The sequence below is a fragment of the Chelonoidis abingdonii genome, chromosome 2 (genome assembly GCF_003597395.2).
Source record: "Chelonoidis abingdonii isolate Lonesome George chromosome 2, CheloAbing_2.0, whole genome shotgun sequence".
Taxonomy (NCBI): Eukaryota; Metazoa; Chordata; order Testudines; family Testudinidae; genus Chelonoidis; species Chelonoidis abingdonii.
Window position 1 is genome coordinate 13,476,452 of NC_133770.1, and position 18,865 is coordinate 13,495,316.

An 18,865-nucleotide genomic window follows, 5' to 3' on the forward strand; every position below is an offset into this window, starting at 1 on the left:
GGCCCCCTCAGGACCCCTGCCCCACCCAACAACGCCTTCTCCCTGTCCCCTGACTGCCCCCTGCAGCCCCATCCAACCCTTCCATCTTCCTGACTGCCCTCCCAGAACTCCTGCCCCCATTCAACCCCCCTGTTCCTACCCTGACCGCCTGAACCCCTATCCATACCCTCGCCCACTGACCACCACCCCAAACTCCCCTGCCCTCTATCCAACCCCCTCTGCTCCCTGCCCCCTTACCGCGCTGCCTGGAGCACCGGTAGCTGGCGGTGCTACAGCCATGCTGGCTGGCTGGAGCCGGGCCACGCCACTGCCACGCAGCACAGAGACTGGGTCATGCTGGGCTCTGCAGCGGCGCTGCCCCAGGAGCTCGCAGCCCCACCCCCCAGAGCATTGCGCCGGTGGTGGAGCGAGCAAGCGGAGGCTGCGGGGGAACAGCAGGGGAGGGGCTGGGGGCTAGCCTCCCGGGGCAGGAGCTCAGGGGCTAAGCAGGACGGTCCTGCGGGCCTGATGTGGCCTGTGGGCTATAGTTTGCCCACCTCTGGTCTAAGATGAACAGGAACAAGTGCAACTGTTCAGGAGTACAGCCTTGAGTGCCAGGGAGAATTCAACAGGTCCAGCCCTGCTGTCTTGATTCAGGCAAAGCTCCAACTGACTTGAGTAAGCAGTTCTGCCCGAGATAGGATTAGGTCTCTGCCCAACTGGTTTATAGTTTTTGATTTGGGATTTCTTTTCTGCATACAGACAATAGCACTTAGTCAGTAATGAAACTGACTGAGATCTGCTGCAGCTTTTCTTTGTTAGACCCACTTTAACTAAAAAAGCTGCTGAAGTTTCATTTGCCAGTTAGTAGAAGAAATAGCGCAGCTGGAAGGGATCACAGTCATCTCCACTCTCCAGTGATAAAACAGACCTGGGCAAAAAAATCCATCAGCTTTTCGCAGAGAGGAGCCCTATCATAAACGCAGCCCTGGTCCATACCTACACCCTGAGGGTGGGCTGGTCACTAGCTGACCTGAGATCTGGCTCTGGAGGTCAAAACTGGCCCAGAGAGCTGGAACAAACCCCAGATCTGAACAGTGGATCGGGAGCCAAAGGTGGTACCTCTGGTGTTTCTCTCCATCCTCACAGGATTGGAAAATCAGATTGTGAGGAACACAAGAGCCACCCCCTCTTTTGGATCACTGAAGTTCCCAGCATCAAACTCAAATCACACATTACCCTTTGTTTGAAGAACAGAGGCTGCTCTGGCCATAGTGCAGCCTGAGCAAGCTCTCCAGCCCAATCTGATCAGTTGTAAAGGTCTAGGTCAGCTGGAGATGAGGGAGTGCATAGGGACCCAGGCTGACAGCCAGACAGTTCCTGCCCAGCTCTGATACTGACTGATGTTACGTAAATCACTGAGGCTACCTTGTGACTTGGACGACACATCTGTGCTGTGGGATAAGGGGCAGTACGAATGCCCCTACATGTGCTACTCAGGTCAGCTACGCAGACCCAGGAGCAAGTAGATGGTGAATGGAGTGAGCTTTGGCTCCACCCATAAAGCATTGACCATACAGCTGTGCTGGTGCAGGGGGTGGCAGAGTCTGCTGCTGGTTTGGGTCAGCAGCACATTGCTAGACCCCCAAAGCTAGAGTGAAGCAGAGATGGAATTATGCCTCAGTGGTGTGGCTGCCTCCTTGCAAGGCTCAGGACCCTGCCAAAAGGCACAATCCAGCCCTTAGCCGCTCTGGGCTTCAGTTTCCACATCTGCAACAAGAGGATACTGATGCCTGAGTAAAGCCCTGTGAGATCTCTGCCTGAGAAGTACTAAGTACTGTAGTATTGTGTTTCAGAGGAGTATCTGAAGCAAAGCTCTGATCTTTTGGAGGTTCATTCATCCCGTCAACGTGCAGAGGCCAGAACCCAAACACTAGATTTGGCCACTGATTGGAGCTGGGGACATTCAGGTTTGGGCTTTGGTTCAGCCTCATTTCTACTGCTGATGGGGATCTTGCAACCAGATGATCAGAACCACAAAATCAAAGCTGAGCAGCTGACAAAGAAACAAACGGGCTAATCAGATCAGAGGCACCCACATTTCAGAACGTCTGAGCTCAGCTGGTTTGTTTATGTAGTTTAAACAAGCCACTCCCAAGAAACAAACAAGGAGATAGATAGAACATCCTGTTCAAAACTCAGCGGAGCTCTACACAAATTGTTCAGAGGACAGTGGTTCTGGGCGAGGCCTGCTCTAGCGAAGCAAACAGTGGGCTCACCCCTGCAGGGCACTGCGTGCCCTCAGCATCCACTGAAGGGCACAGGAACTGACAGCATTGCAGAATTGGGCTTCAGACACACAGTGGTTCGCTGGGAATACTATTCACAAGGGGAACATTTGCGGGTAGTCCATTTTCAGTCTGATGCTCTCATCAGACAAAGGCATTAAATGGGACATTTAAGTTGAACAAACACACTTCTGAACCCCTTCTTGCCTGAACTAGGATCAGTATGCCACACCCAACCGTTCAAAAAGCATGAGTCAGGATCCAAAAAAAATCCTGATGTTTGGCTTAAAACCCCTGAGAGGTTTTAAAAGTAATAAAGTTGGGGGTGCTTCTTCTTTGCTTTCTGGTTTGAGTCTTTAGGGCACACTCGGGTCATCTTTCCAAGCTCTGCCCTGCAACGACAAGGGCTCAGCCACTTACTCTTTACTAATGAAAGTTGAAAGTCTTGTGTAACCATGTAACTCCAGGAGCTGGGAGGGACTGTGAAAACATACTACAAGGTCGCAAGCCTTGCAGCAAAACTGTGAGCTGATGTGAATGTAAAATATATGTAAATAGATAATTGACGTGCTACGAGGAGATTTTCAGAGACACAACTCCCACCTCTTATTCACTTCTAATGGGAATTAAGAGCCTTAGCTACTAAGCTGATGACTCCTATGTGAACTCATCAGGAAGCACTGATTTCACACAACTGTCCACACAGACATGTCATCCATCTCCTTCCCAGGTGGGGGTGCAGAGGAACAGTGAGGGATGTGCTCCAGAAAGCTCAGCCTCGATCTACAACCCTTTGGTCTAAGAACCACTCCCTGCGATGTTTTGATTGAGCATCACAATGACAGGATTAAAGGTCAATATCTTCATAGCTTGTTTATGGAGACCAGCTTCCTTGATGTCACAAGACAAGGCAGCGCTAACAATTAAGGTCTAATCTCCGGCATTTGGTCCATTTAGATTTTGTGGGAAGGCAAGATAGTCACTGACTGGTCCTGGGCGGATCTGACAGCATTAGTCCCAAGAATATGCTTTGGTCACTAGGGGATTTGCATGTGCAAAGCAACAGCTCAACATTGTGCCCTCTGGTCCCTACCTGGTAACAGTCAGAAATCCCAAGCATTCCCAGCACCCATTGAATCTGTTCCCTGATTTGGGACTTGTTCCTGCAAGGTGATACACACTCCTGTGGGGTGAGAACATCCCACTGATTTCAATGGAAGCTCAGGGCACTCAGGCTTAGATCCGCAGAGGTATTTAAGTGCTGATGGGAGTTAGGTGCCCAAATACTTTTGAGGATCTGGGCCTCAGGGCCATGCAGGACAAAGCCCTTGATGTAACTTGTATCAGGTTTCCAGCGCAAATAGTGACACCAATAAATTTGGAATCCCCGTCCCATTTCACAACAGTCACTGAAAAGTGTCTCTTTCTGTAAACATTCCTGACAGTAAACTCCCCTAAAGTCAACGGGAGAGGTCGGTGCCCAGCAGCTCTGTAGTTCCAGGTCTTGTGATGGTATATTCACAGGGCAGAATTTGGCAAGGAATTTACTGAGCTGTTTCTAAACCCACAGGCATGTGACTGAAAGGAAACAGACAAGAACCTCTGGAGCGGGGCCACGTTTTACTAACTGAAATCTAAACAAGGAAGGAAGGAAAGGAAAATACCGCTCACCCTGGAGGAAATGTGAATGGAGTTTACATGCACTTGGCTTTGATGCCACACAATAGTGTAGTCTGTGTGTGTGCGTTGTGAGCGGCATCTTTCCCTGTCTCTGTGAGGAATGTGCATGTTGATTTGACAGCTGTTTACTGCCTGGATCAGTCTTGCAGAAGAGGAATCTAAAGTTATTTCTTGCTCTAGGTATTTATATGGCCCTCGTCAGTGCAGTACCAGATAGCCTCACTGTTACTAATGATCCATCCTCACAACAGCCTGTGAGGAGGGAAGTATCATCATCTCCATTTTGCTGATAGGGAACTACATGTAGGAGAGAATAAGTGACTTGCCCAAGGTCACAGAGGAAGTCTGTGGCAGAGCAGGAATTGAACCCAGCTCTTCAGGGTCACAGTCTGTAACCACAAGACCTTTCATCCTTCCTCCTAGAGCAGTGGTTCTCAAACTTTTGTACTGGTGACCCCTTTCACATACCAAGCCTCTGAGTGCAACTCCCCCCTCCCCCACCTTATAAATGAAAAACACATTTTAATATATTTAACACCATAATAAATGCTAGAGGCAAAGTGGGCTTTGGGGTGGAGCCTGACAGCTCATGACCCTCCCATGTAATAACCTTGCAACCCCCTCAGGGGTCCTGACCGTCAGTTTGAGAATCCCTGTCCTAGACATCCATGATGTATGTGAATTTAGCACTGATGAAAAGTGCCAGTTTGGTGAATTAAGTCCTGTATTTATCTACAGGACAGATGCAAAGTTTCCCCACCTTGTCCCATCAAAGAGTGTAAGCACCATGCTATGAGGAGGATGATTCGATCCATACGGCCCATTGAGTGGGTGAGACCATTCCCATCAGATCCATGTACAGAGGGGACCCTCTGTGACAGATCCCAGCAGACAAGTCCAGGGGCAAGGGAAAGGGTGGCACAGCCACTGCAGAGGCATATGACTGTGGCCTCTCGTGAATCCTCTCCAGGCTTGATAGCAGGCCCCATAGTAGCTTCCTTGGCAAAGGACAGGCCGATCCCTCCAGAGGAAAATTCTTTCCTTCTGAAAGGGTACTGAGGCCTGAGCCCAATGGTAACAAAGCCATGCAGTTATTCTGTTTTTGCACCAGTGTTAATGAGCTCAGGATCTGGTTCACTGTCCACATCCAGCAGCAGAGGCATGGCAGCGGGTCCAGATCTGAGCCTGCTGCTCTGTACCATGAGCTGTTCTACTTGCCGGTAGGCACATCAGGGTGGGTGAGGGGAGGCCACGTTTAGCTGCACTTTGGAGGGTGTCATCGCACAAAAGCATGTAAGGGTGTGAATTACATTACATTACTTGTGCACAGAGTGAAACCATGCCAGCGTATCCGTGGGATGCTCTGATGGAGTGAGAAGCAAAGCTGTGATGCAGAAATCCCTCTTACCGTTGTTTTCAATGACTTTGGTTTGTTTCTTGCCATTGTCCCGCTGGACCCCATGAACCTCGACTGTCACCCTTGGATCCACAATGGAGTTTTTGCTTTTGTTCACCTTGGGCAGCTGCTGGCCGGAGATGATCTGCAGAGGAAGCAGAGGGGACAGTAGCACATGTTCAGGATGAGACTTGATTTGCAAAACTGTCGTCTCTTTTCTCAAGGCAATATCCCTTGGGAATACAGCAAGTATAGCGTCAGACCACCGTTCTCGCAAAACTCCAGCACCTGATGCTTCAGGGAAAAGTGTGAAAAGGCCACAGTGTTTTTGGTCAACTGTGCAATGCTCCACCAGCCGTAGCAAGGGGCAGGGAGAAGGAATTCCTAACGGACCCCTGCTGATGCGCGATTTATCCCCTGAACCAAAACTGAAGGATGTTTACCAAATAAATGCTTGTAGCCATAACAATAAATAATGACCTATGAGCCTTGACTACCCTTGTTTTATCCTTTTCACACATTTTATACTAAACCAAGAAGGCGAAGTCATGAAAAGAGAGTGCTTTCTGTGAGCTGGGCTCTGCCACCCCAACACATTATGATTATCATTTATTATTTGAATTGTGATCATCTTAGCAGCTGCAGTCATGGATCAGGACCGCACTGTGCTAGGCACTGTTCAAACACAGACCAAGACAGCCCCTGCCCCACAGACCTTATAGTACCATAGGCCCTGAGCCTACCAAGATTTACACATCTCCTTCACTTTATGAATACTGAATAATCCCACTGACTACTCTGTGCATCAAGTTAAGCATGTGCGTGACTCTTTGTTGAACTGGGGCCTTACTCTGTGAGCAGTCCCTTTGACTTTGAAAGGAATTCTCGCAGAGGCCCCGATTCACACTGAAGTCAACAAAGCCCGACGCCAGCTCTGTCCACATATCTATTCAAGTGACACCATTATAGGACCTAATTACATCAGCAACGCACAGGGCCATTCACCTGCACATCTACCAACGTGATATATGCCATCATGTGCCAGCAATGGCCCTCTGCCATGTACATTGGCCAAACCGGACAGTCTCTACGCAAAGAATAAATGGACACAATCTGACATCAGGAATCATAACATTCAAAAACCAGTGGGAGAACACTTCAACCTCTCTAACCACTCAGTGACAGACTTGAGGTGGCAATTTTGCTACCAAAACTTCAAAAACACGACTCCAAAGAGAGACTGTCGAACTCGAATTAATATGCAATTAGTACATTAACTCAGGCCTAAACAGAGACTGGGAATGGTTGGGTCATTACACTAATTGAATCTATTTCCCTATGTTAAGTTCTCCTCACACTTTCTATGAGTCATCTTAATTATCACTTCAAAAGTTTTTTTCCTCCTGCTGATGACAGCTCATCTCAATTGATTAGACTCTTCCTGTTGGTATGCTACTTCCACCTTTTCATGTTCTATGTATGATAAATATCTCCTGTCTGTGTGTTCCATTCTATGCATCCAAAGAAGTGAGCTGTAGCTCACGAAGCTCATGCTGAATAAATTTGTTAGGGTTGGCTACATTGGCACTTTACAGCGCTGCAACTTTCGTGCTCAGGGGTGTGAAAAAACACCCCCCTGAGCGCTGCAAGATGCAGCGCTGTAAAGTGTCAGTGTAATCAGGGTGGCAGCGCTGGGAGCGCGGCTCCCAGCACTGCACGTTACACCTGTAAGGGATGTGGTTTACAAGCAGTGCTGGGAGAGCTCTCTCCCAGTGCTGCGGCTCTGACTACACTCACACTTCAAAGCGCTGCTGCGGCAGCGCTCCCACAGCGCTGCCGGGGCAGTGCTTTGAAATTTCTAATGTAGCCAAGCCCTTAGTCTCTAAGATGCCACAAGTACTCCTGTTCTTTTTGTGGATACAGACTAACACGGCTGCTACTCTGAAAACTGAAGTCAATGGGACTCATGCACGTGACTGATTACTTCAATGACTAGAGCTGGACTTAAGCAGGAGTTTCAATCTTGGTGAATCGGGCCCATGAAAGTACTGCTCAGTGCGGGTAGAGGTGGCAGAATTTAGATTTGTAGAAGCACACAAAGTTGGCATTGCTGTTACAATTTTCCTATTCCAATTCTTACTTTCATCTGGAGTTTCTTCGGCATCCACCAGGCTCCTTCTGTGATGGATTTGGGATTGAATTTGGATTGCTTGTCCCGAAGGAAGTGTGGCTTTAGGACATACCCAGAAAACCCATTGTCCTGGAATCGACCCTGGTAAATATCCATTTCTGGGCCTGGCGTCTGGAAATTCAAGGCAACTGGAACAAAAAAAATAAAATAAAATTCACCTTCCTGTAAGCCAACACACCTGGTTTTATAGCGATTTTTACAGAATACAGCTACCTTCATGCATATAAAGATTTGCCTCTGTGATCTGCAGCACAATAGTGATAAATTTTGCTTCCTAGAGCACTTTTCACCTGAGGATTTCACAGACTTTAAAGGGACCATCCTGACCATCTAGTCTGACCTCCTGCATAACACAGAGTTTCACCCAGTAATTCCTAAACTGAGACTACACTGTCAGGTTGAAATGGAGAGTATCTTTGAGAAAGACTTTCAATACAGGTTAAAAGATTTCCAGTGCTGAAGAACCCACCACATCCATAGGTAAGTTGTTTCAATGGCTAATTAACTCACTGAAAATTGCACTTTTCTTCCAGTCTGAATTTATCCAGCTTCAGTTTCCATCCATCTGAGATTTTTAGGCCTTTGTCTGCTAGATTAAGAAGCTCTATATTTTCAGAAATCTCCATGTAGTTACTTAGACCCAGATCTTCAAAGGTAACTTAGAAATGTACATACCTCTGGGGACCTGAGCCTTATAGACTGATCAAATCACCTCTCAGCCTTCTCTTGGCTAGACTAAATAGACTGAACTTCTTTACTCTCTCACTATATGGCAGGTTTTCCAGACCTCGAATCATTGTGGTAGCTCTTTTCTGAGCCCCTTTCCAGGTTATCAACAGCTTTTTTGAAGTGTGTACACCAGAACTGGACACTGTATCCAGTAGTGGTCTCACAAGTGCCGCGTACAGAGGTAATACCACATCTCTGCTTCTACTCGATATTCCTTTTCTTATACAGCCGAGGAGCGTGTTAACGCTCCTTGCCACCACACTGTAGTGGGAGGTCATGTTCAGCTGGTTTTCCACCAGGAACACTAAGTCCTAAGTGCCCCACAAAAATTAAAGACAAAAATGATCCTCTCATTCACACCTCTATTTTTTCACCAATAAATAAAACACAAATAAATGCAACATTATATGCCCACTTACATGAGTGCCCATATATGGGCATAGATGCCTAATTTTCAGCACCCATGTTTAACAACGTTGGTCTCAGTGAATTCTCCAAGGTCACAGCAGCAGCTGGGAATAGAACCCAGAATGCCAGACCTTCAAGAGCATTCTCTAACCATTGGACCATTTTTTCACTTATAGGGGTATGGAATGGGCAAAAATACTTTATTTCACAAGTAGCTTCATGGAGCCCTTGTTTTCACAATTTGATTTTGAAATATTCATATCTCCTCAAAGTTTCAGTGTTCCAGGAATTTTAAAAGATTACTACTTTGTGTTAGATCTGTTACTTTTGTACCCAGGAACTCATCAGCTAAGGCACAGACAGCAGGCTAAATAACCGGTTTGCTTATTCAGCTGCTGTTGCTTCTTTCTTTGTCACACTGTATTCCTCCACTACTATGGGTCTTGATACATATTGGTGCCCTCTAGCGCAGTATTTCTCAACCTTTTTGATACCAGGGACTGGTTTGCTGCCTTCCTAAACTGTGTCAGAGAGATCTCAGGAACTAATACCAGTCCAGGAACCGGTCATTGAGAAATACTTTTCTAGTGGTTAGGCATGGAACACATGCAATTACATTACCTACATTACACTTTGAATACAGGAAGCAGCTGCAGAAAATGAGGAAGTATGGAGTTTCATAGTTACAGCACTGCACTGGGACTCAGGAGGTCTACATTCATTCCTGGCTAGCCACAGGTTTTCTGTCTGACCTGGGGAATGTATCTTCTGTTTCTACGTTCCCCATTTGTTAAACACAAATACCAAGAGTTCACTATCTCACAGAAAACAAAACTCATGACAGATGTTAATCATGTTGTTTAATGCATTGCTAGAATATGTTTACTATAAATAATCTTCCCCATCAGTGTGCTGGGTTACAGGGTTGATTGGTTTCCATGCCCAATCAGTGCTTAGCTTCTCTTCAGGGACTGAGGCCACACACAGGTCAGTCAGATACTAACAACATTTAGGTCCCTGTTGATCTGGGTCCAGTTTGCAACCTGGCAGCTTTCAATTGCACTTACTGATCTGACATCCAACGTTCCACAAGTCAACTGGGTTATAGTTGGAAGAATCTGTCCTCCAGCCAGCAGGATAGACCCGGCTCAAATGCCTGATGTTGTGGTGAATAAAACTGGTTCCTAGAGAAATAAACACCCTTTTGAGTGATTTGTGCTATTTCTATTCCTTTTTAATGTCATGCAGCTCCTTTACTTGTCTTCGCCTGTGTTTTAACTTTTAACCCAGCTGGGAGACATAGCTGAAATAATTCTGTCCAGCCGACTGCAGTGTTGTACCTACATTACTTACACACACACACACACACACACACAATTCACCACATTACAATATCTATTTAAGATGTTTACTACCATGCTTAAGGAGTGTAAAATGCTGCTCTGGCTAAAATTACCCTCAAGGTACCGGTTGTGGATTACAAAAGAGATCCAAGAGACAGAACTGAAAGCAGCACAAATACTTAATAGTGGGGTAGGGAGGGAAGTTGCGATTTATATGTAGAGAGACAATGCTAAGTTGTTTTTAGATTCTAAGGTGCTACCAATCGTGCAGGAGAGGACTCTCTTTTTCTGGCCATCTTGCCTTTAAAAGCGAATCATCACATGGCAAGACTAGAGAAGGAAGCGAGCACAGAATGTGTGGGTTCACGAACAAGGGGACTAACTTGGAGGGGACTAGCAAAGCCTGTTGACAAGGCTGGAGGCACGTACCTGACTCCTGCACCAGTTTCTGGGCTTTGCTCTCGGTGAAGGACGACATCTCGTAGAAGGGGCGGGGGGAGGTGGTGTTGTCAAAGCCCTGGAAGTGGACGCTCTTGCAGTAGATGACGATGTCCGATAACTCCTTGGCCAGCTTTAATTTGGCGCTCTGGAGACAAGGAAGCAACAGGTTTGGCCTTTCTTCCACACGTGCCCTCCCAACTGCACAGTGTACGCACTCCAGTGATCACCGGGGAAGGACACCAGGGCCTCATTCCTGTCTCCTTCACAGAGGGATCCCCCAGTTTTTAAACACTCAGAACCTTTAATGCAACTGGACTGTACTCGGCTTCCCCTCCTCTCCCAGAACAGGTTGCTTTCAACGCTGACCACGTGAATAGGCTGATTCTTGGTTGCACATTTGGTCTAGGCAAACCCCACTCCAGTTAAGAAACAACTCAGGATGGCTGTGGGATTGGTATTTGCATGCTGTTACTCAGTTCACTTTTCTGGCCATAGGCACCAACTATTCCTGGCACCGGAGGATGCTCGTGCCCCTGGCCCCACCCCTGCCCTGCCTCCATTCCAACTCCTTCCCCAAAGTCCTTGCCCCAACTCTGTCCCCTCCCTGCCCCTATTGGACTCCTTCCCCAAATCCCCACCCCGGCCCTGCCTCTTCCCTGAGCGTGCCGCATTCCCCCTCCTCCCCCATTTCCTCCCAGCACCTGCCGCCATAAAACAGCTGTTTCGTGGCAGCAAGCACTGGGAGCTAGGGGGAGAAGTGGGGATGCGGTGCACCCAGGGGAGCAGGCAGAGGGGAGCTGCACCAATTTTCCCCCATGGGTGCTCCTGCCCTGGAGCACCCACAGAGTTGGCACCTATGCTTCTGTCTCGCAGGCTGCTAGCAGTGGGAGGTCTGGGAAAGGTCTGAGTGCTGGAGTCAAGGGCTCACATGCACAGCCCAGACTTTTCAAATGAGTCTCAGCAATTGATTGTCTCAGGGCCAGCCGTGCAAATCGGAAGATCTAGCCTGGCTGGTCAGAAGGGAACAGAGAGGGAAGGATTTCTGGCTCCACAAAGCTTGAAGCTCTTTGTTCTGGGATAGATGGGTTCTGATTTGGTCATGTGATGTTTTGGCCCCTGTTGCTGCTGCAGCCACCTTAATTACTTCCAGGATTTAACAGGAGCAGGCAGCTCCTGTGAGGGAAAGAAGGAGGAAAGAAAAATAACCAACATCCAAGGAAACACCTGCTTGAGTCCAGATTAGACATGAAATATAAACCTCTGGAAACTAGGGAAAACACATGATGGACCAGAACCACAGCGGGTGTTCATCATCATCAACTTCACTGATATACACCCATAGTGAATCTGGCCCATAGTGCATAGGGACATTCACACACACCTGGAGGCTGGGAAAGATCAGTGGTCTAAGATAAAGGGCCACATTCTGCACCTGGATGCGGCAATGAGTTATGTACATGTGTCTAAGGGCAGCGCTTTCAAAAGCTATGTTTGAGTCTAGGGCAGGACCAAGATTTGTAAAGTTTGGCCCAGCCTTGCCTGAACAGATCAAACCTTGCCCCTTGGTGTAAATCAGCAGAGCTCTACTGGAGCGACACTAATTTATACCAGTTGAGGACCTGGTCCCATATTAGAAAGTGGGTTTGTTGGACCTACACTACATTCAAAGCCCCATGTAGCAGGGTCTAGGTTTCACAGCCCCAGGATGGGTGCAGTGGGATAAAGTGCTAATGTAATTTCTTCACCTTAATTTGGGTTATTGCTGATTACACACTATATAGATCTAATGACTTTTAAAACCAACTTTGTATTGTGGATAATCTAAGCACTATACCCAGCTGTACAGACACTCTTGTCTCAACCTGTGTATTATATCATTTTAACATTAGCTTTAATAAAATTTCAAGGCCTTCTGCAGGCTGGACAGCCAGGATCTAGTTTATGCCTTTTCCCTCTCCACATAATTCTCCCCATTCAGTGAAACGGTCAGGGCTTTGACTTACCGTCCTCTTCTGCTCTACTTCCTTCTTCACAGACTCATCTTCTATTTCGGCGGCTTCATCCTCATCGGAGACATCCTCAGCCTCCATGCTACTGTTCCCGTTCATCCCTATGGTGTCTTCCAGGCTGTTCAACTTTTTTCCCTTCACAAGGATCTTCCCCTTTAATTGCTGCAAAAGGAATTGTGGCAAAAACGGATTATAAATCAGAGCAGAATCTGGCCTCATCTGTAATAAATCAGAGAAGGATGCTTGGCAGGACCAAGGCCCATTTGAGCTTCACCAGTCACTGGTTATTAGCCAAAGGAATCCAGTTAATGGCCAAAGCCATCAGCCCACCAAGGCTGTACCCTACACTCTGAAGTGGCCAATGCCTGAGATTTCAAAGAATGACAACTACCTCCCAGTCCATCTGCAGAAACCGATGATCAGAAAAAGTTCCTGTCTGAATACCCCAGGTAATCAGCACGCTTTCTGAAACATGCAGTGTGATCCACCTTAAATTACCAGACATAACTACGAGTCCTATTAAAGAGTACAAAATTATTCAGCTCTTTTTGAGTATCTAACATCGCCCAATGGTCACAGAACAAGACTGAGAGTTAGGACAGATGGGATGTATTCCTGGTTCTGTTACTGCCTCGCTGAGTGACCTTATGCAAGTCACTTAACTTCCTTCTGCCTCTGTTTCCTCGTTTGTAAAATGTGGATAGGGAAACTTACACCGTTTTGTAAACCTCTTGAGAGTCATGGTTGAAAAGTGCTATAAGCCAATAGGTGACAGCATGTATTTGACCAAAGGATTCCACATGATCATGATGCACTGGTCAGTATCTTGGTCAATGTTCAGGGCCCGCTTTGAAGATATTCTGTGCTCAAACCCAAGGAGAGTGCTGGGTTTTTGGCACATCTCAGAGACAGATTCTTTATAAGCAAAACAAAAAGATTAGGTGCCAGATCCCGCCCCCGGAGCAGATCAGCATCCTCCAATACAGCAATGCCAATTTGCACCAGCTGAGGAGCTGGCCCAAGACATTCAATTTTTGTATTATATGGCTTATCACAACCCATGAGACAATCCTGGGTGACTTGACCACAGTCTACAAATAGCAACACAGGGGAAAGATTTCTGATAGTAGAGGGCGCTTTAGGGTCGGAAGCTGAAGCCAGATATATTTAGAAGAGAAACAAGTAGTAAACATTTAACGGTGAGGGTAATGAACCATTGGAACTATTTACTTAGAGATGTGGTGGAATCTCCATCACTTGCTGTCTTAAAACCAAGACTAGACATCTTTTTAGAAGTTCTGTTATGGCTCAAACAGAAGTTATGGGCCTGATGCTGGGATCACTGTGTGACACTCTCTGGCCTGTGTTACGCTGGAGGGCAGGCTACGTGACCAGAATGGTCCCTTCTGGCCTTACAATGTATGAACCCACCTCTGCTGCCAGTGAACACAGTCGGAGATATACCATGGACTCCAGTCTGGGTGCTTAAGTCAGTAGCACTGAGTGTTAGGAAAATCCGACTCTCAGTGCGCAGCACTGTCCTTATCTTCCCAAGGAAAAATGGAATACACAAATAACCACTCTGCTCGCTTTGGTTTTGTATGACATGCACACCGGCATTCTTTTACGTCCTGCCGAGCACCCGCAATCTTTAACGTATTTATTCTCTCAACACCCCTCTGAGGCGGAGCAGTGCTCGTAGCCCCATTTTACAGCTGGGGAACTAAGGGGCTAAGTGCCTTGCCCAAGGTCACACGGGATGATTGTGGTGGAGCAAAGAATTGAACTTGGGTCTCCTAAATCCTCAGCTAACGCCCTAACCACTGAACGATCCTTCCTCTATGTTTCTGAGTGCTGTGATGGGAGAGGCAACAGTCATGCTGTTAAATGACAGGGCTGTAGTAAACCAGGGATCTTTTTAAAGCAATCAAGCAGTTTTCAAAGACCATTTTTCTCTCTTTGTGGGTGACAGCACATTGTACCGTGTCTCAGCAGAGACCAGCCTGACACATCACACAGTCAAGTTGCAGGAGATTTTGCTGGCCTCACCGCAAAGTCTGGCTTGAACTGAAATGTACCACTGGAACCAAACTTTTTTTTTTCAAAGACATCACAAACAAGCTGTTTACTTTGGAACACTCCTCCTGGCACCCAAAGACTGCACAAAAGCTGCCAGCAGAAGGGTACCAATTACCAGGCAACGCATGGCAGGAACAGACATCACCAGTTCTCATCTGGGTATATCGCATTTGATTTCCTGCCACTGCTAGGGCCGCGGGGATTAGTGCACCCGAGCCCCTCCTATTCTTTGCCTAGGGCATAAAATAGTTGTGTCTCCTTAGGGGTGCAATACTCTGGTTTAATTGCAGTTGCTGGAGTGAGTATGCGGGTCCAGGTGGCCTGTGGTATACAGGAGGTCAGACTAAATGAGCTGGTGATTTCATTTCTCTGCATTCATTTCAGGAGCCAGTTGAAATCCGTCTCCCTTTTTTAAACACTCTCCACAGAGCTTCCCTCTCTTTGCACCTTCCTTACGCCCTGCAGTACTTTAGCATCCCTCTATTCCTCTGTCATTTCATAAAGTCTAGACCCTGCAAGAGAAATTCATCCCTGCACAGAGCCCTATGCACCACTTAAATCCCACTCAAGCCTTCAAACAAGGGGATTGTTAGGCCTCATGCTGGCACTCTCCACAAGGGTGAACTTCATCTCACCAGCGCAAGAGCCTTCTCCCATGCAGATTCTGGACCAGCCTCTACTGTCTATAAAAGCTGTGTGTTGCTATTAGTTACTACCTCTCCATTGCCTTTTTATCACAGAGCTCTTTAGGGAAGGGCATTTTAGGCCTCCTGGCCACAGCCTCATTTCTGGATCCAAGGTTAAAGCCATGGCATAAAATGTAGGAGATCTAGAGTTAAATCCCAGCTTTGCCACTGACATTGTCGAAACCTTAGGCAAATCACTTAATTCTTCAGCTCTCTGCCGGCAAGAAGGGACTAGTAATCTTTTCCCATTTTTTGAGCGTTTAAATCAAGACTAGATAGTCTTTCTAAAAGACACAGTCTACCTCAAACAGAAGTTATGGGCTGATGCAAGAATCAATGAAACTCTCAGGAGGCCAGACTACCTGATCACAATGGTCCCTTTTTGGCCTATGAATAATGTCTCCCACCCCCCACCCCACCTATATCTCTTGATTTCTCTCTAATTCTGTTGTGATTTGGTCTTTATCAGTGAGGGTGAAATTCCCCCTTCACTGCTGGTAGGTCAGTCTTAAGTCCTATTTTGACAGCTTAAGTGGCACACTGACCTTGGTGCTACCCTCTTAACAGAGCTGAGGTTCATAACTGAGCAGTGTGAAGCGTTTCAGGCTCCTGTTTCTGTAGAAGACGCTGTATTACAGTGGTCTCCAACCTTTTTACACCCAAAATCACTTTTTGAATTTAAAGGCATCCCAGGATCTACCCCGTCCCTTTCCTGAGGCCCCATCCCTTCCCCAAAGCCCTGCCCCACTCACTCCACCCCCCGGCCCCGTTACTCACTCTCCCCAACCCTCGCTCACTTTCACCAGGCTGGGGTAAGGGGTCGGGAGGGGGTGTAGGCTCTGGGCTGGACCTGAGGGGTTTGCAGTGTGGGAGGGGGTTCTGGGCTGTGCCTGGGGCAGGAGGTTGGGGTGCAGGAGGGGGTCAGGGATGCAAGCTCTAGGAGGGAGTTCAGGTGCAGGAGCGGGCTCCGGACTGAAGCAGAGTGTTGAGATGCAGGAGGAAGTGTGGGCTGCTGGCTCTGGGAGGGGGGGCAGTGCTGGAGTCTGGGGTGCAAGAGGGAGTTTGGGGTGCTGGCTCCAGGAGGGGGCTCAAGGTTGGTTTGTGGTGCCAGCTCTGGGAGGGGGCTCAGGGCTGGGACTTGGAGTACAGGAGGAGGTTCGGGGTGTAGGAGGTAGTTTGGGGTGCTGGCTCAGGGAAGGGGCTCAGGGGTCGGAATGCAACCTCTCGCCGGGCAGCACTTACCTCCGGCGGCTCCTGATTGCTGGTGTAGTGTGGCTGCCACTAAGGCAGGCTCCTGGCCTACCTTGGTCCCATGCTGCTCTTGGAAGGGGCCAACGCGGGGGCGGGCGGCACATGGCTCTGCATGCTGCCTCTCTCTCTGCAAGCACCACCCCCGCAGCTCCCATTGGCTGCAGCCCCATGTTCCCAGCCAATGGGAACTGTGGGGGCGGTGCCTGCAGGCAGGAGCACCATGTGGAGGGAGACCCCTGTCCCTCACCCCCAGGGCTGCACTGGCCACTTCCAGGAGCAGCGTGGGGCTGGAGCAGGCAGGGAGCCTGTCTTAGCGGCAGCCCTGCTGTGCCACCAGAGATCACAGTCGACTGGGAGATCTTCTAGGATCAACCAGTTGATCGTGATCATGATCAACCGGTTGGTGAGCACTGCTGTACTACAATAAAAGTTGCGTTGAACCTTATCCCATGAGGCATGTATGCTGAGCTCTGACATTTGACAGTCATTATATCTATCTGGAACAAGAGATGCTGACATCTTGATTTTCAGTGGCTTTCCCCCAGGATGAAGTTTAAAAAATTAAACTCTCGTTACGGCAGTCTCGGTTTCCCTCCATGTGATATTAAGTAGTTCCTGCCAAACTACGCCTGAGGGGAAAGAAAATCAACTAATAAGTTCATCTCTGCTGAGCATATCCTTTGTGCTGTGTAGCAGCCTCAGCGTTCCTGAAATGCCTCGCTAAGTAATGGCAACTGGCAAGGCTTGACCACAAAACCCACTTCGTTTACCTGTGGGAAGCACAAGGTCAAATACAACACAATATCTCCTGAGAGGCAGTAGGACTGGGAGTAGATGGAACTCAGGACTTGAAGCCAGGGATAGAGAGTCCTGGTTGCAGAGCTAGCCACACCTCTGCCTGCCTTCTGCTCTCTCCGAGTGCAGCCCTGCATGTCTCAGCCCTTGTGCCTTTAGCCTTCCCTAGGGTGGAATCCTGTGATTCTCCCGCTCTCAGACCGGGCTCCATGCTGCAATACCCTGCACATCCACCATGCTGAGGGAAGGCACCTGCGGTTCTCCCCTGTGGGCGTCTGTGACCAGTGGCATACATGACCAGACAGTCTTTTCGAACCAAAGCACTGATTATTTTAACAACAGGAACAAAGCATTTGTGATCCTAAAATCCTTCTTCTCTAAACAGTCTACATGCGTGTCTATCTAACCTAAAGCCCTATTATCCCCTGATGGTCACTTAGGCAGCCCTAAATTCTTCAGACTCCCCAGCAGATCCCTGGTGTCTCAGTCTGGTGCCCTCAAACACCCCCCCAAATATCCCCCCCCACCCCCCTTGACAGAGGTTCCTTGTTAAGCTTGCCCAGGTTCTTCTGATCTCCTGTGTTCCTAACCTTCCCCTGCCGTGGCATTGTCTCTTAACAGATCTCCGGTGTTTGCCGAGAAGTGGCTTATCTTCAGCCATTCCTTTCCGTCCTGCTTGTTTTTCACAACAGCCCCTTTTAAACTCAACCAGTCTATGCACAAAGTAAACATCTCAATAACCCGGCCGAAACACAGTATTCATAAATTATTACAGAATAGCTTCAAATACATCACTCACAGATTCACAGAGACCATTAGCTCATCAAGTCTGAGCTCCTGTATAGCACAGATGAAACAACGTGATACTGTTCTGCCACTGACCTGATACATTGCCTTGGGCACTTTACTTAACCTCGCTGTGAGCATGATCCTGGTAGGGGCTAAATTCAGGTGAGAATTAAAAGGGCTCAGCACCTTGTCCCAGTTTCCCCAGTGTGCAGAATAAAGACACTTTCCTACCTATCTGACAGGGGAGCTGTGAGGGTTAATGAGATACTGCTTGTCACGGGCTCTGAAGAGCCAATACACTAGTTCTTATTACATCCTTATTTTGTACAGTGTCTTTCAGGGAAATTGTCTCCTGAGCTGCTTTGCTGGGTGAAGTAGCAATAAGTGCACAACGAAGTTAAATGAGAAACAATGGCAGAGGATGGGAAAAATTAAGGGGCATCAGCAAGAGAGGAGGAGACACATTTTTCCAGTGAGGTTTTTAAGCGAGGCAGAGAGAGAGGAAAGTGAGCCCAGAAAAGAGGGGCTGCAAAGGCGGCTTCCTCCAGTACCGGAATAACTTTGAGAAAAGACACAGAAGAGGAGCTGGGGGAGGAGGTAGAGGGATCAGGCCTAGATTCTCTCTCTTTCTCTCTCTCACACTGTGATAAAGCCTCCTTTCCCAAACCTGGACTTTAGCGTCCAAAATCTGGGGGCTTACCTGAAACTCCCCCAAGCTCACTACCAGCTTGGGTTTTCTCTCGCTGCCAACAGACAGGAATATAGCGCCTGCCTCGCTCTGGTCCCCCCAGACTTCCCTGG

General features: G+C 48.0%; 1 protein-coding gene across 2 annotated transcripts in view; it reads right to left on the reverse strand.

The window, feature by feature from the left end:
* The window catches only part of PLCD1 (phospholipase C delta 1), a 107,727-nt gene that overhangs the window by 3,827 nt on the left and 85,035 nt on the right, over window positions 1-18,865 (reverse strand). For both annotated transcript variants that reach the window (XM_032794638.2, XM_032794637.2), the window contains exons 9-13: window positions 12,459-12,626; window positions 10,444-10,600; window positions 9,739-9,855; window positions 7,484-7,662; window positions 5,356-5,488 (exon numbers count right to left, since the gene is read on the reverse strand). In XM_032794638.2, coding sequence (XP_032650529.1) covers window positions 5,356-5,488; window positions 7,484-7,662; window positions 9,739-9,855; window positions 10,444-10,600; window positions 12,459-12,626 — 754 coding nt within the window. The remainder of the gene's footprint in view (window positions 1-5,355; window positions 5,489-7,483; window positions 7,663-9,738; window positions 9,856-10,443; window positions 10,601-12,458; window positions 12,627-18,865) is intronic.